This window comes from Pavona decussata, unplaced genomic scaffold, assembly GCF_977016875.1.
Source record: "Pavona decussata unplaced genomic scaffold, jaPavDecu1.1 SCAFFOLD_202, whole genome shotgun sequence".
NCBI classification, from domain to species: domain Eukaryota; kingdom Metazoa; phylum Cnidaria; class Anthozoa; order Scleractinia; family Agariciidae; genus Pavona; species Pavona decussata.
In genome coordinates, this window is record NW_028145610.1 from 984,313 (window position 1) to 1,002,967 (window position 18,655).

The 18,655-nt window shown below is 39.3% G+C and overlaps 3 protein-coding genes and 1 long non-coding RNA gene across 7 annotated transcripts in view; 2 read left to right on the forward strand and 2 right to left on the reverse strand.

Annotated features, from left to right (window-relative positions):
- The window catches only part of LOC146461011 (regulatory-associated protein of mTOR-like), a 51,447-nt gene extending 46,177 nt beyond the window's left edge, over positions 1 to 5,270 (forward strand). For both annotated transcript variants that reach the window (XM_085087443.1, XM_085087442.1), the window contains exon 34: positions 2,644 to 5,270. In XM_085087443.1, the coding sequence (XP_084943569.1) occupies positions 2,644 to 2,701 (58 nt within the window). In that variant the 3' untranslated portion in view covers positions 2,702 to 5,270. The remainder of the gene's footprint in view (positions 1 to 2,643) is intronic.
- An 81-nt stretch (positions 5,271 to 5,351) lies between these two features.
- LOC146461013 (uncharacterized) lies at positions 5,352 to 10,391 on the forward strand. The gene is made up of 2 exons (XR_014857511.1): positions 5,352 to 6,387; positions 6,553 to 10,391. It is a non-coding gene; the product is annotated as an uncharacterized LOC146461013 (long non-coding RNA).
- On the reverse strand, positions 7,684 to 10,400 carry LOC146461014 (beta-3 adrenergic receptor-like). 2 transcript variants are annotated; one of them, XM_085087476.1, is made up of 2 exons: positions 8,261 to 10,400; positions 7,684 to 8,122 (listed from the first exon to the last, which is right to left on the reverse strand). In XM_085087476.1, exons 1-2 carry the CDS (start codon positions 8,952 to 8,954, stop codon positions 7,983 to 7,985), a joined length of 834 nt encoding a protein of 277 aa, XP_084943602.1. In that variant the 5' UTR covers positions 8,955 to 10,400; the 3' UTR covers positions 7,684 to 7,982. The 2 variants fall into 2 exon arrangements, with proteins under 2 accessions (XP_084943602.1, XP_084943603.1); XM_085087477.1 differs by having other exon boundaries at positions 7,891 to 7,958; positions 8,261 to 10,398.
- A 1,901-nt stretch (positions 10,401 to 12,301) lies between these two features.
- LOC146461015 (uncharacterized) lies at positions 12,302 to 15,761 on the reverse strand. 2 transcript variants are annotated; one of them, XM_085087484.1, is made up of 3 exons: positions 15,610 to 15,761; positions 13,877 to 13,990; positions 12,302 to 12,671 (listed from the first exon to the last, which is right to left on the reverse strand). In XM_085087484.1, exons 1-3 carry the CDS (start codon positions 15,677 to 15,679, stop codon positions 12,391 to 12,393), a joined length of 465 nt encoding a protein of 154 aa, XP_084943610.1. In that variant the 5' UTR covers positions 15,680 to 15,761; the 3' UTR covers positions 12,302 to 12,390. The 2 variants fall into 2 exon arrangements, with proteins under 2 accessions (XP_084943610.1, XP_084943611.1); XM_085087485.1 differs by having other exon boundaries at positions 13,877 to 13,987; positions 15,610 to 15,754.
- Positions 15,762 to 18,655: the final 2,894 nt, after the last annotated feature.

Below are 18,655 nucleotides of genomic sequence, written 5' to 3' on the forward strand. Positions count from 1 at the left end.
TTTGTTTTAAATGTTTTTGTAATAATTATTCATAAAGCGGCAGTTTTTTCACGCTTCCGCATACAATTTGGGTTTTATTTTGTGAACACAACAATTTTACAACTCGAAACTGTTTTACAGTTCAAAAATGTCTTGGATTTTTACAGAAACTGCGTCTATTAAAACGTCTTCATATAAAGCCATTCCTTACAGCTTTTAAAGTAAACAAAGCCGTAAAATATATATTTTTATATGTCAAGTGTTAAAAACTAATGCCTTTTTTTGCATTTGAGTTATTTAACTACTTTTTATAACTATTTTAAACTAAAATTTCTCTAACCGCTATAATGAAGTAATAATGAAGTAATTTCGTGTAGAACATGCGTAAAGTTTTTTTAAAAAAAAAAACGGTGTTTGCTTGCGAACACTAATTTAAAGACGTAATAGTGTTTCATAAGAGTGTGTAAATGTTTGTAAAGTTTTCTCAAACATAAATATTTAAGTTCGTAACCGGTTATTTAACCCTAATGAAATTATTTTTATTGATGTGCAGCGGTCGAGTTCTCGTTTTTTCACGTTAACATAACTTAAATGTGTCGTTAGTATGTTAAATGTAACGTAGAATTAAATCCTGTAAATTGTTCACGTAGTTGTACGGGGACATATTCTTTTAAAGTAATTCCTCGTGATTTTCCAATCGTTCAGCCTGTGAGAGGCGAAGGCGCGAGTTACTCGCTGGCGAGCGCTAGGTTAGCTTCCGTAGCCGGCTTGTAACACGCGGAAACGCGAATTAAACAGGTGTGCTTGATCACAATTTAGTAATCGTGAGCCAGCGCGCAGTTGTAAGCGGCGTTTGAGTACTGTAAAAGTTCTAGTAAGTCCCCGTCCTTCCGGTAGGTTCATGAGATTTCAGGCGTCTTTCGGGGCTTGCCCCGATTACTAATTTTGAACAAACCTCAAAATAACTTTTCCAAGAATCTTTTACAAAACTAACTGAAACTTAACAGTAACGAGCTGTTTATCACAAATAATGTCAGTTATACCTAACTGCGCAAGCTAACTCAGTCTGAAACTTGATTAACCCTTAAAAGAAGTCAGGCGCGTCCGTTTCTTTGATCTTCTGTCTTCTGTCATTTCTCTTGTGTGTTCTCTAACATTTTAATTATTGTTTATTTTAATTATCACCACTTATGTGAGCGGAGGGGGGTAATTACAACAGCTGATATCAAAAGGAGGGACAGAGTTGTTGGGGTCAGTAGAGCTTTTATGGTATTTAGGCGCGGTATTAGTCGGGGCGTCGCGCATGTGTCCAAAGATATACAAGCTGCGTCATCGCTTTTGAATGTTGCCATCCCGGTAAAAATGAACTCTGATGTAACGAACAAACCTTGTAGAACAGATCATTTCGTAAGGTGGATTGCGGCCATTGCCGCGTAATTTTTAAGTGCGTTTTACGTGCCTCAATAAAATAGCAGCTGATGGTTTTGTTTCCGTTTTAGAGTCACACAAGTCGTTCATACATCGTGTTGTATTTTATTTACGCACGTGAAACGTAATAGTGGAAATCCACCTGAAAACAGCAGAGAAATTTAGAATTACCTTTACGGCAAACAGCAAACGGCAGAAATAACCACGTGACCATGTTTACCCTACATTTACCGCTCTAAGTTTTTAGTTTCCCAGGTGTAATTGAGTAGTTTTCCGTTAGCATCCGGCAAAAGCCAGAATTGTTCTGCACTATTCTCATCTATGGACTTATTTTTTTCAAGAAAACATAAACGAATCTCGCGTTTGCCGTTTGCCGTTTGCCATAAACGTAGGTCTAAATCTCTATTGACGGGACGTTAACCACGGTCAAACGTAAAAATTGCGCAAGATTAAGTCAAAATCATTTTTCTATTTGATTGAATTAAAGTTATTTGGTTGACAAGAAGGTGCAAGATTAGCTTTGTACTTTGGAAGGATTTTTTTGTTTGTCTGTGAGTTTACTAAATACAAGTTATTTGAAAGTGAAGTATGTGGAGACTGGTCGGCATTGGTTGTCTGTTTGAATCTGTGACCTCCGGTTAGTATATCGTGAAATGATTCAGTAAACTCACAAACTCACAAGAAACCTTATCATGTTTGAGCCCTCAAAGCTAGTAAAACCGTTATCTTTAACGAACTTTTCTGGTTTTTCACTTTTGACCTCGGTTAAGACTGGAAGTTTGACTCGACATAATTAGCCAATTGCACTGGCTGTTACATCATACGTTGGCCCTTGTGAACAAAATATTTTAACTGAAACCAAATGTAGCTTAATACAACTTTAAATACCTTAAACACAAGAAACGGTTCTTTAAACGCGATTAAATTCTTTAAAGAAAACTTTTTTAAACACGAAAAAGGGGAACTCGAAATTCACTGCGCAGTGCATAATTTTATCCCCCAAACGCAGTGCTTCAGAATCCAGGAGTTATGTTGTTAAAACAAAGTAACTGAACAATTTGGCTCGTTGTGTGGAGTCTTAAGTTATTTAGGAAATGACGGAAATCTCTTGTCCTTCTACCCGCGCGCGTCAAAAGCGGTAATTACTAAAAATGGTTTGATTGTGTTGAAGGTATTTGTAGTTGTGTTTAACTGAGTTTGGTTTGTGTTGAAGTATTTTGTTGTTGTATTTTGCAGACATGGGCCACCTTCTTCTGGAAATCGAAAAATTTATCACGAATTCAGCCGGATATAACGACCATGAACAATTACGTTTGTGACACGCTATCATCGTTGCATGCAAGGGAATCTGGAAGAGACACAAATTATGAGTTGTGGTTGTAATGAAGATTCAATAGAGCAGTTTTCAGTTGAGTGTCGAAAGTAATTTCGCGTTTGCTTTGGTTTTGCTTTACTACGCTCTGTGATTGGTTAAGAAAACTCGCGCCAAAACCAGGACCAATTTTGAAGCAAGCACACGCGTTTTCCCGCGCTTGACGCGAGTTGCGCATACTTGCTTCGAGTTCTGATTGGTTCATTGCGCTGTTTACATCTGTTGTGATTGGTCAGATTAATTACTTTGTTTTGGTATTACGACACTCAATTGAAAACCGTTTCAGATTAATGAAGACAAATTATTGAGACCAAACAACTTCTTTTTACCAGGATAGGCTAGCAGAAATTAGCAATTAGTGAAAATAAGCCCACGATGCCGGCTTTTTAGAATCATGTTATGAGTTTTCTAGCCAATCAGAATACCGAGGATAGTAGAGCTGGAAATATCTCAAGGGTGATTGTGTCTTGGATAAAAAATCCAACCAATTTGTGAAATGGCTAAACGAGGAAAATTGTTTCCAGTCCTGTGATACATCCTCTGCATATTCATATCATCAACAAAATTTAAAAAAAAAAATTAGTGAAAAAGTAAAATTGCTATTCGGAGTTGAACTTGTTCGTCAAGAGCGCACGCCCGTGAGGCTGGCTTTTCCAAAGAACGATGCCGAATTCGAAGGTAGACGCTGAACAGCAGTGGCCATGTAGAAATAATTTGTAAATAACAATATTTTTGAATTGAAATCAAATAGCGACATGTATTTATTAATATCCATAAGGAATTTATCGGTTCTGTTTTCACTGAATCATTTGACGTAATGTATCAAACACGAGACACAGAGTTGAAAATACGACGCGTAGCGGAGTATTTTTGACGAACTTCGAGGTTTTTTATATTGTGATGAAACACTGTGACGTATGTTTGATATAACTTCTCAAACAAACTGATTTTGAAGGGGGAAATCAAGGATGCAAAAACGAGGAGTTTTTCATCAGATTTCCAAACACGTCACGGCGACTGTAAAAAAATTTTTTATGGGTCTAGTTTAATCACCGCATGAACATTCTTGTTTTTTTCTCTTATTTTCGTACATTGCTTTTTGGCTTTTTTGCAATCAAATTGTTGTTTTCCTATTCAGTTTCTTCCATTTTTTTTTTTTTTGTAACAAAAAATGCAAATTTCACTTTATTACGAACCGAAAAACAAACAGCACCATAAGATAGTTCAGCTAAAAACCTTTCATTTTAATGGTCGCACCGTTAAGATAATAGAGAGGTTAAGAATGACGTTTGCGGCAAACGCCAAACGTGAGATATGACCACGTGACCATGTTTATCCTATATTTGCCGCTTGCTGTTTTCAGTTTCTCTGTTCAATCGAGTAGTTTTGCGTTAGCATCAAAGGCCAGAATTAGTTTACACTATTCTCATCCTTGTACTCTTTATCTCAAGAAAACATAAACGCGAATCTCACCTGTGCCGTAAACGCGATTGTTAATCTCTCTATTATCGACCGACTCAAACGTCAGGGGCACCCAACGACGACATTTAACCCCTTATATCAAAGAAAAAAATTCTCCTTTCTTGTTCCCATACTTTTCTTATAAAAATACTGGGGAGAGGTTATTAAAATATCAAGAAATTCGCCTTGGGTGATCATAACCTTAGTTCTCATGATCTCAGGGGCCGAATAAGCATTGATATTACAAGGAGAAATTTGATGCCGATCATTGGTGGGGCTGTCTCCTGTGTTGGCTGATCGTTTTGTGCCCACTTAAAGGTATAGTTGCACGTATAAGCTAATACAGTTGGATCTTTTCGGGTACTTTAGCTGAAAATATAAGTTTCTGAAAGTTTTAGTTAGGCCCGGTTCAGACGCCGTACTTCACAATGGCCGAATCGAATTCGAATTTAGACCGACCCAAATTATTTATCCCGGCGAACTTAATTCATACGCCGAACTTAATTCAGCCAAATTTAATACACTGAAGCATAGCATATTATGACTGAAGAAAATTGCAGATTTGTTATAATTTATGTATTTGATTCGGCTGATGTGAAGGAAAAATTGCTGAGCAGATCCGAATTAGATCGGCCGTTCTGAATTGATTCAGACGCCGTACTGAACTTAATTCATTGAATTCGTTTCGGCTCATGTGAAGATAACAAAAGGAATTAATTTTCCAGTGTTACGGAATTTTGTGTCAAGTGTGAACACCGTAACGCCGCTCAAGTTTTTGACAGGGTTTAATGACGTGGGTATACTCGTTACCAAATACTCTCTTTAGTGGCCGTTACCAATAGGGGCAGGTGGAAACACTGATAACCAAGACCCGTCAAATTTGGGGCGAGTTATCGTGTGCTCGGTAATGTTTGAGTTATATGAAGTACGCTGTCAGATTTAGGTGAAAACAGACCCCTATCATATAAATTGTCAAGATGCAATTGACACATTTTAATGGTTGCCTTTGTCAATAAAACATTCTTGAAGATTTCGTGTTTTTGTGTTGTGTTATGTATTTAAAGTATAAATGAAGACAGTGCTTAGTTATTTCACGTGCCCGTCACTCTTGGGTGTTGGGCGATAGGTTCAGGTGCATGGAAAAGTAAAGAGACAGGAAAGAAATATCGAAAATGGAACAACGGGCTAAGGTGCATTCACTGGATACGTCATTTTTTGAAAATGCCACGGAAATAATTTGTCGCATGTAAGGGTGCTAGTTCTGAGGTGTGGAAAGTGGCGATAGAGTCAACAGATGGAAAGAAAGTAAAGCGTTTCACGTTAACACCCAAGCGTGATATTTCGATGACTGCTATCAGCCCATGCACAACATTTGTGCATATTTACGACGCAAAATCGAAGTGCAAAGCACAAAATGCTATTGTGAATTATCTGCCAGACACGTCTCAACATCTATTATGATGGGCAGAGACCTAACTTGACTGAGTCATCAGTTGGATTCGGACGCAAGATGGAAGGAGAACACACCAAAGCAAAGCTCCGTAACATTGCTTGTTTCTTTGTCTTTGGCTATATCATGGTTATCCTCAGCGAGGTGATTTACATGCTGGCTGGAAGTTCTTTTTCAAAGGAGAAGGACGACAAGCTCTTAGAAATAACATCTTTTTCAGCGGAGTCAGCTGCTGTAGTGATCGCGGGATTATTTCACGTACTTGTCAAACTCAGTACAAAGCCATCCTCCATTTGTAACCTGTATGCTGCGGGTTTGGTGCCCATCTAACAATAAATTACATTCGTTGTATGGCATGTTCGATGGAAATATGGCCATGTAAGTCGAATGTCACAACTTTCACCTCTTCCGTGTAGAACAGAAACTAGATTGCGGCCAAATGTGTTAAGAGCCCTTGAATACCCCCAGGCCGTCACAATTCCTCTGAACTTGGGGTAATTCGCATGTTGTGGTAAGCGCTCAAAGTAAATAAACTTTGTGTCCTCGGATTTAAAGCATTAATTAAAGCTTATGATTGCAATTCATCATATTATAAACGTGAAGGGTCATCGCTTAGATCTAGCGATTTGGGCGGCCAGTTGAATGATCTATATTCTCCAGAACTAAAAGCTGCAAAATATCGCGATCTCGCCAATGGGTTTCGAGCACAGCCCGGGGTGCGAAAAGTTCGAATAAAAAATTTAAGAAAATCAAATTTCTCCCTTCTTATTTCACATTTGTTAGCTACTTGCCAAGAGAAGTTGATGGTAGAGTTATCAGCGAAATCTATTTTGTAGATAAAAATTGAATTTGAGGTTCTTAGGAAGAGTCGCTCTTAATTCAGTAAACAACGTGCCGCGGCGGATCGACGCATAAATTTGCATTTCACACCAACAAAGGTGTGAAATGAAGGAGCTCGAGGAGCTTGGCCTTTTATAGCGGATCTTAAGGTTGGCAATGTGTTTTCGTTCCCACGCTCTTCTAGAAAATGTCCACTGTTCAGTACGCATGCCCAAATTCTATCAATACATTTCATCTATTCACGCCATCTTTTGAAGTAAAGAAGGCCTAAACAATGCAGTTCTCTGTTTAATATTTTCAGTTTTTTTCAGCGTTTTTGAAAATTATGGGCAATTTCGCCCATCGACTTACTATTATTATTGTCACATGTTCCCAAGAGGACTTTTCAACATATAATTACATAGATACAAATCTCTCTGAACTTGAAAAAAAAAAAAAAAACGTGCCCGCCAGATCCGGGCTTGAAGGCAGGTGTATGTATTGTGCTGGTCTAAACTTGAGGGGGCTTGCCATCAAGCACCGGTCTGCGACCTCACCCAGGGTGAGGGCTAACTGCTGAGGGTAGCTTTCAGTGTGTTTCAAATGCGCAGAGGTGGGGAGGGGAGGATTTTTGACCCCTCAAATCAGTTCAATTTGCTCTCTTTCCTAGGCTAGAGTGACTTTTTGCCCGCATCCCCCATTCAACGGCAGGGTCTTAATGGTGAGTTAGTTGGAACTCACACACAGACTAGGGTCAGGCCTAAGTGCAGGTGAGTGACTCACAGTTTTGCTGTGGAAAGCCAATGTTGGGGAGGGGAGAGATTTAGAGACTGAGTACAGTTGACGTTTTGGGCCCTGTATAGTTTGAATGCGGGCACATTTTTGCAAATCCAGACAGAAATATATTTATAACATTATAAAAGAAACAGTAAAACTAATTAGTATATACCACGCAAGTGAATAGTGCTTTTCGCGTGCGCTGATTGGCTAGATTGGAGGTGATTAGCCAAGCACTTATTGTTCACCTCCACTTCTTGAATAATTGTTAAATATACACTTTGAAATCCATTTATGGCTAAGATTTAAATCGATGATTCACTTAAGACGTGCTGATTAGTGATGCCCTTAACTACAGTAAGTGATCGATGGTCCTGAGCATGTTTTCAAAACTTAGTGGTCAGCGGGCGCTCACATCCCGGATTCAGTTTCATGTCCGAGCCATCTGACTACATGGTCTATTAATTAGCCTGATAAACAGTCGTTTCTTTCGGTGAGTGTTGTGGACGTGTAGGAATCGACTGCTGCGAAAGGCTAGTCGTCCGTTCTCTTTCTATTCCGAGAGTTTACTGGGTTCTCTGCTTTTCATAAAACCAATACAACATTTCTGAATTCGAATTCACGGATTCCGAGGTCCACAGATGTATCTGTCGTGAAACTGTAGAATGCACCCTCGTTGAACAAACCAGTTTTGTTTTAGACTGAAACGACCTCTGTTTTTCGCATGTAATTTGCATATGCCTTCTGAATGCTACTCAGTATAGTTCGTCGTATAGGCGTCATCTTCCAACAGTAGATGACAGGGTTGATAGACGAATTAAGCAGCACCAGGGTCTCTGATAAGGCAAAAAGCCCGTGAATAATTATATTATCACTGGGGTATATCTCACGAACAATCGATACGACAAGGTGTGGCAGATAACAAAGCCAAAATAAGAGATAGATGAGCAGGGTACCATGGGAGGATTTCTCACCTGCGGATCTCGGGAAAATCATGCTGTCTCCGTTTTGCAGAAGCTGTTGTATCTGTGATGTCATTTGCTTCTTGTGGCGCCTCACAGTCAAATAAATCTTGCATGAAGACAGTGTTGTAACAACAAAAGAAACTAATTCTAGAACGATTAAAATGATGAAGGCAGTGAGAGGTGGGATCACTTGGAAACCGTAACACAGACAAGAGAAAACTACACTGAACATCCATATGACGACCACAACAGCAAAGCTTCGTTTGCGTGTCACAACATCCTTATATCGCAAAGGCATTTGAATGGCAATAAAGCGATCAGCACTTATCAACATAATGCTAGACAAGGAAGATACAAAAAGCACACTCACTACCACATTAGAAGCGATAAATGTGGCACGATTTGGCGGCTTGCATCGCAATCCCTCGATCAGATAAGCGATTTGTAGAGGGTCGCCTAACACACCAAAAAACAGATCAGAAAAAGCAAGGCTTAGAAGGAGTGTCTTCAGAGGCTTCGGTTGCAAAGGCGTTTTCACCAAAGCGTGGATTGTAACGATGTTCATCATTGTGGTGGTATAGCAGAGAAAGGCACTGGCAGCGATATTAAAGATAATGATCGAATACATTGGCTCTTCAACGGCCGCTTGGGAACTTGATCGGTTAACGTTCCGTTCCTCTGCACTACAATAGGAACTCGCCATGACTTCAACTTACTCTTGTAAGTGTTAGATTGGAGCAGCTGATCACTTGAAAAACAGTTTAAAATTCAAACTTAGTCACAGTCCTGCTGGGAAGAATTTCTCCTTGAGTGATTATAGTTCAGAATGCCAGCGAATTTCAATCCTTAGGTCCACAGTTTGCCGGGCAGCGGACTAAAGCAACAAGCGTTGGCAACCGATATTATAGTAGATTTCGAACTGAAAGCCGTGGTCGATCGATCTTTACAAACTCGAGCGAAAGGAAGTCTGCAATGTTTACTTCTTACAACCCATAACTCGGGTTCGAACTTTCGTGCACAGTTTTGTTGTTTTTTTCCCTAGGCTTCGAGCTATTGGCATGCGCCGCGTCAGTGCAATGATGTTTTGGCTGTCCAAACTAATATGTTTTGCAACTCCTTCTTCCCCACTGAGCGCAATGATTGAATATTCTTCTGCAAAAGCTACGTGGTCTAGTATGTTTTAATTTATGTCATGCCAATGGGCTCACAGGTGTTTGCAAGTTAATGAAACGTGCCATTCATGAGAAGCAAAACAACAAATTATTCTCATTTTTAGGCATGTTTTTGGTTTCAGAACTTTCGTAAGCCTGAATATGCCGTAGGCCTTTCGGCTGTCGTGCTGTACGGCTTCAAAGTCTGTTTAATTCTCCTTCGCGAGTTCGTCGCTCGCAGCGTCGTTCCTCGGCCGACGATTTTCGGGGACTTTCGTCGGCCGATCCTACTCCACACACTACTGAGAAAAACCTCAGGGAAGAACTTTGGTTAATTCACACAATTTTGTGTCTCTGTTGACGCACGCGTACATTTTTGATGTTCCAGAGCCGCTGTTTCGCTGAAAAATATGTTTTGCAGATATTATTTAAATATTTCGCACCTCGAAATGAAGCGTGGGCGGGAGAAGGATCTATACGGTAAATTATTTCTTTCCCTTATAATTTTCCGTTTTTATATAATTTATTCATTTAAAGACACGAAACATTCAATCTCATTTTAAACTAAGGCACGAAATATTCACTCTCATTAGTAGGTTATTTCATTTGGCAAGTGACTAAGCGACTTTCTTTCAATTTAATTCTTGAAGCTTTTGGTCTGTCATAATACATTAATTTGTTCGTAATGCTTCGAAAAATAAAAAAACCGAGAGAAACTTATAATTTGGTAGACCACCTGTTAGCAATTCAGTTGTGGGTATTTGGTTGTCAGTTTCTGTTCCTGTGCAAAAAAGGCTTCTTAATTGCTATCGTTTACCTCATTCACCACTAGACAAAGCAAGAATGAGTGACGCAAGCTTAGCGATTTCTAATAGCATCATTTAAGGATATTCAAGTGGACTTTACAGGGGCAAACACCCCTTTAAAAGTCCACTGATGATTGGCTTATAGATCGGATAATAAAATGTCGGCAGGCTGGCACCATTTAATGACTCCGGACAATTTTCTTGAACGTTTTTTTTTTCTTTACTCATTAACGACGCGTAAGTGCTTTTCACTGAATTCGCCAACGTCATGATCAGCAAGATTAGAAGGAAACCGACAAATTAGTCTCTGATAGGGAAACGCAGGTGGATTTAGCTGTTTACACTTTTTTATTTTTGTACCCAATTAAAGCTGATTTCCGCTCGCAGCTAAGCCGCAATGAGCCCGAACAAAGTGACATAAGCACGTGCTATAAAATATTGCTCTTTTCTGCTGACAGGCTTGTGTTAATAGGACATTTTCACTATGGCGTCTTCTGACCACAATTACAGAATCCTTCAGTTTTTTGTTTTCTCATGCTAATTAGAGCTATTGTTTTTTGCTCTTCACTGGGATTACAAAATTTGAATTTGAAAAGGAAAACGAAATGAATTTTGGTAGTTGTAGTAAAATGACGCCATCATGAAATTGGCCTCTTTAACCAGTGAGATGATAGCATTAACGTATAACACCATTTAAAATATAAAAACTCACGGAATATAAAGGAAAACATTTGGATCGCTTATTTTATTTCATTAAACAGACCGATTCTCACGAGGATTCACCGCGGATTTTGTGATGCTTCGCGGTCACAATGCTCGAATACGAGTACAAAAATATGGTCTGTTCACCATATGGTGTCCCTTGCTTTGTCAAAACCTTATAACCCACTGCATGGAGAAAATGACAAATCGCTTACATGTTTTCTGAAACAGAGGTATTTTTGCGCGGTTTATGACTATAGGGGTAAAGCAGATATTAGCAAGGGCTTTTGGAATCCAAACAGAAATTGTAGGTAACTATAGTAATCAGCTGAAACTACACTTATCAGCTAAAAAGCTTTAAAATACATAAAAATGTATGGAATTTTTCTCCAAAATGTTTACCCCCAATAGACAATTGCAATATATAAAAATTCTAGCTTGGCTACGAGGCTAAGAGGTGTAAAACAAAAGAAATTAATTAATAATCTGTGAACCTCAATGTAACTTCTTTTGTTTTATTCCCATAAACCTCGTAGCCAAGCTAGAATTTTAACATATCGAATTTGTCTATTGTCTTTTGAATTCCACTAGACCTTGTCAAGATCTGCTTTTCTCGAAAATCATAAACCGCATAAAATACCTATGTTTTGGTAGGCATCGAACGTAAGAAACCCGCGTTTCTCAGATAATCCCGACATGCGCACAAGTACGCGCAGTAATCAAAGGAGGCACTGTCCTTCCTACGCACGAAATAGCATGCAGGCTGGTGTGCCGCGCTTCATGCAATACCCCTGGTTTAAACTTCAAAGTCTCCACCTCACACTCCTGTGCTAGAGAAACGTGCTTAGTATGGGCATAGACACGGCTTACACAAGGCCGCCGCGCGTTCAGTTTATCGCCCGCCAGACGCCGTCCTGGGACCGTCAATGTTTGGGGAACAAGGGTGTTTCGATACTGTAAGACTAATATCAGTAGATAACAACGCTTGCAGGTTTCAAACTACTTAAGTTAGGGGCCTCATAAAGCATAAGTAAAATAAACCTTTTGTTAAGAAACAACTGACTTAAGATGCATCTTAATTTACACGGGCTTCGTCAATCTGACTCCTGGACTCCAAAGAGATCATAGTAAAAAAAAGTCTTTATTCAGTCAGTGTTTGAGTGTTTGTGGCAAAGACGGGATGAAACGGCGCATAGCTCGTTTACTTAGAAAGGTTACTGCGCACTCCTGAGACTCTACTGACCTCTACTGCAAGAGCGGTCCACGCACGCGTGGAGTGATCCGAACTGTTGAAAAAACTCTTGATTTTTTGGACAACCAATCACGTTGCATGATTCGGTCTATCTGGAACCTGCGCAGAGAAAAAGAATATTGCTGATCCCAATCTTCCCTGAAAATTGTACAAGTTTAATAAAAATGTCTTTTAAAACGGCTTTTCTAAAGGTTTAGCAAACGCTTTCTAACGATCTTTACTGATACATTAAGGAAAAAGTAAACAACACCACAAAGTTCCTATTATCATCAGTACCTTTGCATGTTCAAGGTTTCTTTTTGACGCAGTTGCCCGTATTGCTGTAATGTTGTCTTTCCAGTGACTATTAGAGCCATCTTTATTTCCAAGCGTGCTTGATCGTGAGACAACGACGGTGCTTTGCGTGGGAGAAATGCTCTGTGATGACGTCATAGATATCGATATAGATGACGATGTCGATGATAATGGTGATCGCGTTGTCGATGGTAACTGACTGTTACCTGTAGATACTTAAAAACAAAAACGAGAATGGTGTCAAAATGCGCAAATATCTTTCATTGTGTGTCGACTCCCGATAACTTGAACCCTCGCTAACTCGAACCTCCTGCTAACTCGAACCAATTTTCCTTTCCTTTCAGGTCATTTTCAGTATATAAGTTTACCCTCGATAACTCGAAACTCCTGCTAACTCGAACCAATTTTCCTTTCCCTTCAGGTCATTTTCAGTATATAAGTTTACCCTCGATAACTCGAACTCCCGATAACTCGAACCTTTTTCAATTTCCCTTGAAGGTTCGAGTTATCGGGAGTTGACAGGTTCGAGTTAGCGCGAGGTTCGAGTTAGCGAGGGTTCGAGTTTTCGGGAGTCGACTGTACTTTTTGTTTTATAAAAATTCGTGTAATTATGTAAAGCGTATCAACAGGGTGACTTATGAGACCATTTATAACATCGCAGGGACACAAGTTCTAATAGTGACAGCCATTCAGGGGAATGCCATTAGTAGTTTTTCTGGGTGATAAATTGGATACAGAATACAGATCCCATTATGGAGGATAAAATTGTTACTAGCACACAAGACAGGGACAGCGGAGCTATCCTTAAAACCGACCATGGGATTGCGGTCCTCTTGATGATGATGATGACTATGACGATGATATGATGATAACACCTTGAGTTTCTTCTTACATCTTAATATCACACATAGCAGGTATCTTACAATTATTTCTTTTCGTTGTTCAGGGATAGTCAAGGCAGAGGAACACGTGCGAAAACGCATGCGTGAGCTGTCATGTTCTCTGCGCTCGATTATCCTTGAGCGACAAAAAGTACTACTCGTGTAATCTCCTGGGGCCGAATTGACTAAGCTCTCCTAAGTTAGGATGTGTTCTAAGAATTATTTGTTTACAATAAATAGCCTTTTGTTGACACAGCAATAGACAATGTTTAGAGACGCAAGATGTATGCGCGCGACACGCACATGTAATTGCTTGCTCGTTTGTTGCCCTTGCTCGACTATTCCTGAGCGAAAACACCGTATGTTTCTAGCGTACAGGAAAGGAGTATGTCTCCAACGCGGACGCTTTTTTGGCTCGTCACGCATTCCTCCCCCACGAAGAGGAATGCGTGACGGGCCCAAAGTGCGCCTGCGTAGGAGGCTGGACAAAGAGACGCTGTCGGTCCAAAACAACTCGGTTAACAAAACAAATGACTCACCACATTGTTTACAACTTAGTGGACATTGTTTCTTTACGTTGGCGTATTTATTACAGAATCCTTTTTCCGCAGAGTCTGAGCACTTCTTCTTATCCAGATCTTGACATAAAGCTACTGAAAAAGAAAAAAATCTTTTTGTATTGTGATATTCTTGTTTTTTTTTTTTTTTTTTGGAGCGCGAGATTCTGCTACAGCCTCGTTCCCAGAGTTAGTCCCTCGTAAATTGTCCTGCTATGCTTGTTATTGAGCTGAACTGCTTCTTCTTTGATTTTGTTTCTTTTTGGTGGGGGAGGGGGGGGGGGGGTTTGACCTTTAACTTGGACCGGGAAAAGGGACTTTTAGTCAAGTAAATACAGCACGCAAGTTGCTTTATAGAAATTTGACTGTTCGAGTGCTTTCTTTTGTTGCGCAGCCCTTTTCAGATAATTATTCAACAAGCAAAACATTTTTTCAAATAACAATAAAATGACTAAATTCAATTGCCAAGTGAATTTTATCTCGAAAAAAACATTATTTCCGTCAAACTGGCTCCTCTAACTTCCTCTTGATTGATGTTTTCATGACAAGCACGAACAAATGCCAAGAGTTTATACACGGCCAGCTAAAGATTATTCAATATTGACTGTTGTTTTATGAAAACAGATTATGAAATAACTGCACCGAATAGATAGGAACAGGTATTCGGATCATCTTAAATATATCACACTATCAAAAGTTTTAAACAGACCACTAGCGTTACGCTCTTTCACGTCTGTAAATCAAATCTTTCTTTATCTTTGATAAAATAACACCTTCTCGCAGTTTTTTCTCTCTTCTGGGGCCAGGGTACGTCAAGAACGGATTTTTCTTACTAACTGGATTAGAATACAAAGAGAGCACAAATAGATAAGCTTGGGTTTTTTTAGGCTAGAAGTCACTCTCAAGTAAGACCTCAATGAAGTTGTAACATCGTCAAAAACTCCTCTTAACATTCTTATCAACCGTGATTCAGCTTGTTGCCAGAGTAGGTAAGAGATATCCGGGGGTGGGAGGGTGCACTCGACCAGGGTGTAGGTGAGTATGTTCCGTCCAGGTCTCCAAATTTAATCAACATTCTAGAAAGGCTTTGCATTTAAAGCGATCCCCCGTTGTAGAAATAGGCATTTTTTAGTACCCCATTATAGGTGTGATAATTACTTTAAGTCATCAACTGCGCACATTCGCACAGCAGGTAGGTTGCATAAGATGGCTTAACTAACATATATCTTATTAGTGTTCACATTTCGGAAGCTTCCATATGTTTACGATATCACACCCTTCTCCAGCAAACGCCTCGAATATGGATACCCCGTTCTAGATCAAGAGTCCCAAACTCACTACTTCGTTTGTCGACACAGCTTTTGTGAGGGTGTAACTCTCCCCCCCCCCTCCCCCCGCGTCACTCACTTACAGAGGACGCCAGAGTAACCAAAACAGTTGCAGTATGTTATTAGTAGTAGTGTTAAAAGGTTAATCTTTTAGGCGCAAGAAGAATTTATAGAACGAAAACCACAAAACATTAAGGTAAATGCGTGTGATAAACAAAGAAAATAAAGCTACTGACCATAGTTAGGATGAGTACAAAGACTCAGGTTAGACCTATGCCATGCTTCAAAATACAGATAAATTATGTCTAAACAAAGCTTTCGCTGATGCAAAGACGCAAAGCTGGACTGCAGTGTAAAGACTGGGGTATAATAAACAGAAAACAATACCTGCTTGAGCATAACGGTTGAGAAATGAACAGAAGGACATCATAAACAGAACTGTGTTCAACAAATCCATGAATTCCTGTAGCGCCCTTGTGTTGTATAAGTTAAAATGATCTGTTCTCTTGGACGGCACTTATTGTGTTTGCCGCTTTGAACGAAGAGGTATTTTTATACAAATAAACCACTGCTCAGGTTGATGACATCAATAAAAGATTCAATTTCAACAGGTCACACAATAATAGCCGGAGGTTTAAAATAGATAACAGAATAATGACTCCTTGCGGCGAGGACGTGATGACGCGTTTAAGGGGGCGACAAGGAAGAGGAAAGATACTCCAGCCGTGAACGAGGATGAGGGCTAAAATACTTCGCGAGACTTCCAAATATTTGAATCTTATATCTTTCACTTCCACCTCTTCACCAGTTTGCTTTGACAGCTTTGTTGGTAGAGCACTACACCGGCATCGCAGAGGTCGTGGATTAGAATCTCGTTCAAGCCTACATTTTTTCGTGCTATCTTTTCGCAGCTACTTAGACACTGATAACTGCGATTGTCTCTCATTTATTAATACACCGTGAGTTCCTTTGCTTGTCTGCTTTAAAACGGTTAAAATGTTATCGACACAAATAAGGCCCTTTCTTATTTATTTCTTAATCTTTTGAATATGATTTTTGGGCCGAAACATATTACAAGCTTCAAAGTAAATGCTTAACAATTTTCCCAAGAGCGCGCATTTGGATGTCCTCTTTACCATATCTGTGAGCATTGTATTATGGCTTATACAGCTATTTCAATTAACGTCGTCGGATCAAAGTATAAAGCTATAAGACAAGACCTCAAGATTCTGTGGATTTTTTTTATGAATAAGTTCATCAAAATCAGCTATGCCTCGTCTGTCCAATGAAGATATACGATGGCGAGCCATTTGGATGAAAGAAATGTCAGGATACCAAATGGATGAGGTAACAGCCTCTTTAAGGATGTCTTTAGGCTTTGATCCGACAACGTTAATTGAAATAGCTGTATACAATAGCCAGTTAACCAATCATATCAAAACTCTGGCACTGTTATCTAATGAGTCAGTTTTCAGAATGTAATAAATGTTGTTACCCTTAGTGATGAGTGCATTATTTATGCCATCAGTAATAATTTACGTTCATTTTGTTATTCTTGTAGCATTTTTAGGGCTTTTGTTGCCTTTTTTCATTCGTATGTCCATCGCCCATCTATTAACTTAGTAACTACAAAATATCTTTTTGAAAACTGTTGAGGTTTTAACACGTAAAGAAAGTAGCAATAACGTTCCATTTGCCACAACTGAGAAAGAAACAAACTAACATAATCAAACTAAATTCTAGAAAGTTCAACCTCATTTGACCCTTTCCTTCATTTTCAATTTCGCAATAAAATCTAATCTATTTGTTCAGTAAGTGGAATTTTAATCAGTCTGGTTCTTAAAAGGCAATTTCTAACCTATGCACTTGATTAGTAGGATAACAATCGAAGCCTTTGCCCTTAATAGCAGTGGAGCGTGCCGGCTTGCCTTAAATTAATTAAAACGTCTGCCTAGTGTCACGTAAAGAAAAGAGAGCTTGGTACGTACCTTTACAATGTACGTGATGGAATACTGAAAAAAACAAAACAAAACAAAACAAAAAAAGAAAACCAAACAAACAAATTGGGGCAGAAGCGATCAGTAAATTGATTTAATGTTTGCAAAGGCAGCCTTACAGTTGCGAGGCCTCCTTTGGCCAAACATAATCTGAAACTAAAGAGTGCATGTAGTTCTAGACAGCAGCTCGACTTTATCGATCTCGTTTAGATTCCGCAAGTGACAGACAAAAAAAAATCGCTAAATACAGTAGGTTTTGTTACAACGGTGTGTTGGTTTCTGGAGGATGACAATCCAATTACAGTAAATACGTTGAGGTTTTCAACCCACATTTGTCAGTACCGCTATGGCGACCACACAACTAGTGTAGTTTCATCGATTCCCTGTTTGTGAGGGTGTTCAACTCTTCATTTTATAAGTAAATAACCTAGCAATTTCATATTTTTAGTTGCTAAAAGTTCGCCCTTTTACAGGTCCTAAAGTACGAACTTTTAAGGGCTGTTAAAGAGCTCTTAAAGTTCGATTAACTTTAGTGTTCTAAGTTCTTACTTTAACGAGGCTTAGGTGCGATTAAATCTGCGACCTTTCAAATTAAATTAGGTAAGGGACTTTTGGAGGACAGAAATACATAAGCCAGATTAACGGTAAATTTAAGTGTATCTCAGACTAGAAGTATGAGCCAATTTTTTAAGGTCGTTGTCACTCATATTTTATGAAGAATTCCATCAGTGACAAAGGTAGCCTCCCACGCAGTCGTTTTTAGGGGAATCGTATTACCTCCTCCCCACAAACGTTTGTGGGGAGGAGGTAATACGATTCCCCTAAAAACGACTGCGTGGGAGGCTATGACAAAGGCGAGGTGCTATGGAATATAGCGACAATTTAAAAGAGTTCTACGCTCAAGTGAAACAAGACTAATTTTTCAAAGAACTTGATTTTAATGGTTCATTTCTTCAGGTATTCCCTAAGAACTTGTCAGATTTGTAAATTTTATTAGAATTTACCTGATATTCTATTTTGGGTTAGTCTACAGACAACCCCCTCAAGCATTGTCAGGCCAGACCTTGAATAAATTTAATCGTTATGATAATGGTAAATTATACTAAAGGCATGTCATCTCCCTTTAAAGCTACAACTGATCTTGGGCAATTCAAATGAAAAATTAAGACCACCCCTCTCCCTCCCTCCCCCCCCCCCCCCAATTTCAATGATGGAAAAATGGCGCGTTTTGCTTTGCGTGTGAATTCATCATTGATTTTGGTGGGGGGGGGGGGGGGGGGGGATTTAATTTCTTGGTTTTTTTTTTTTTTGTTTTTTTTTTTGTTCTGTCTAAGATTGTAGGTATTGGTAGAAACGTATAATAACACGAAAATAATAGTTTGGCGGTACAGTTTCATGGCTCAGTACCTCTTCCACCCACTTCACAATGCTAACAA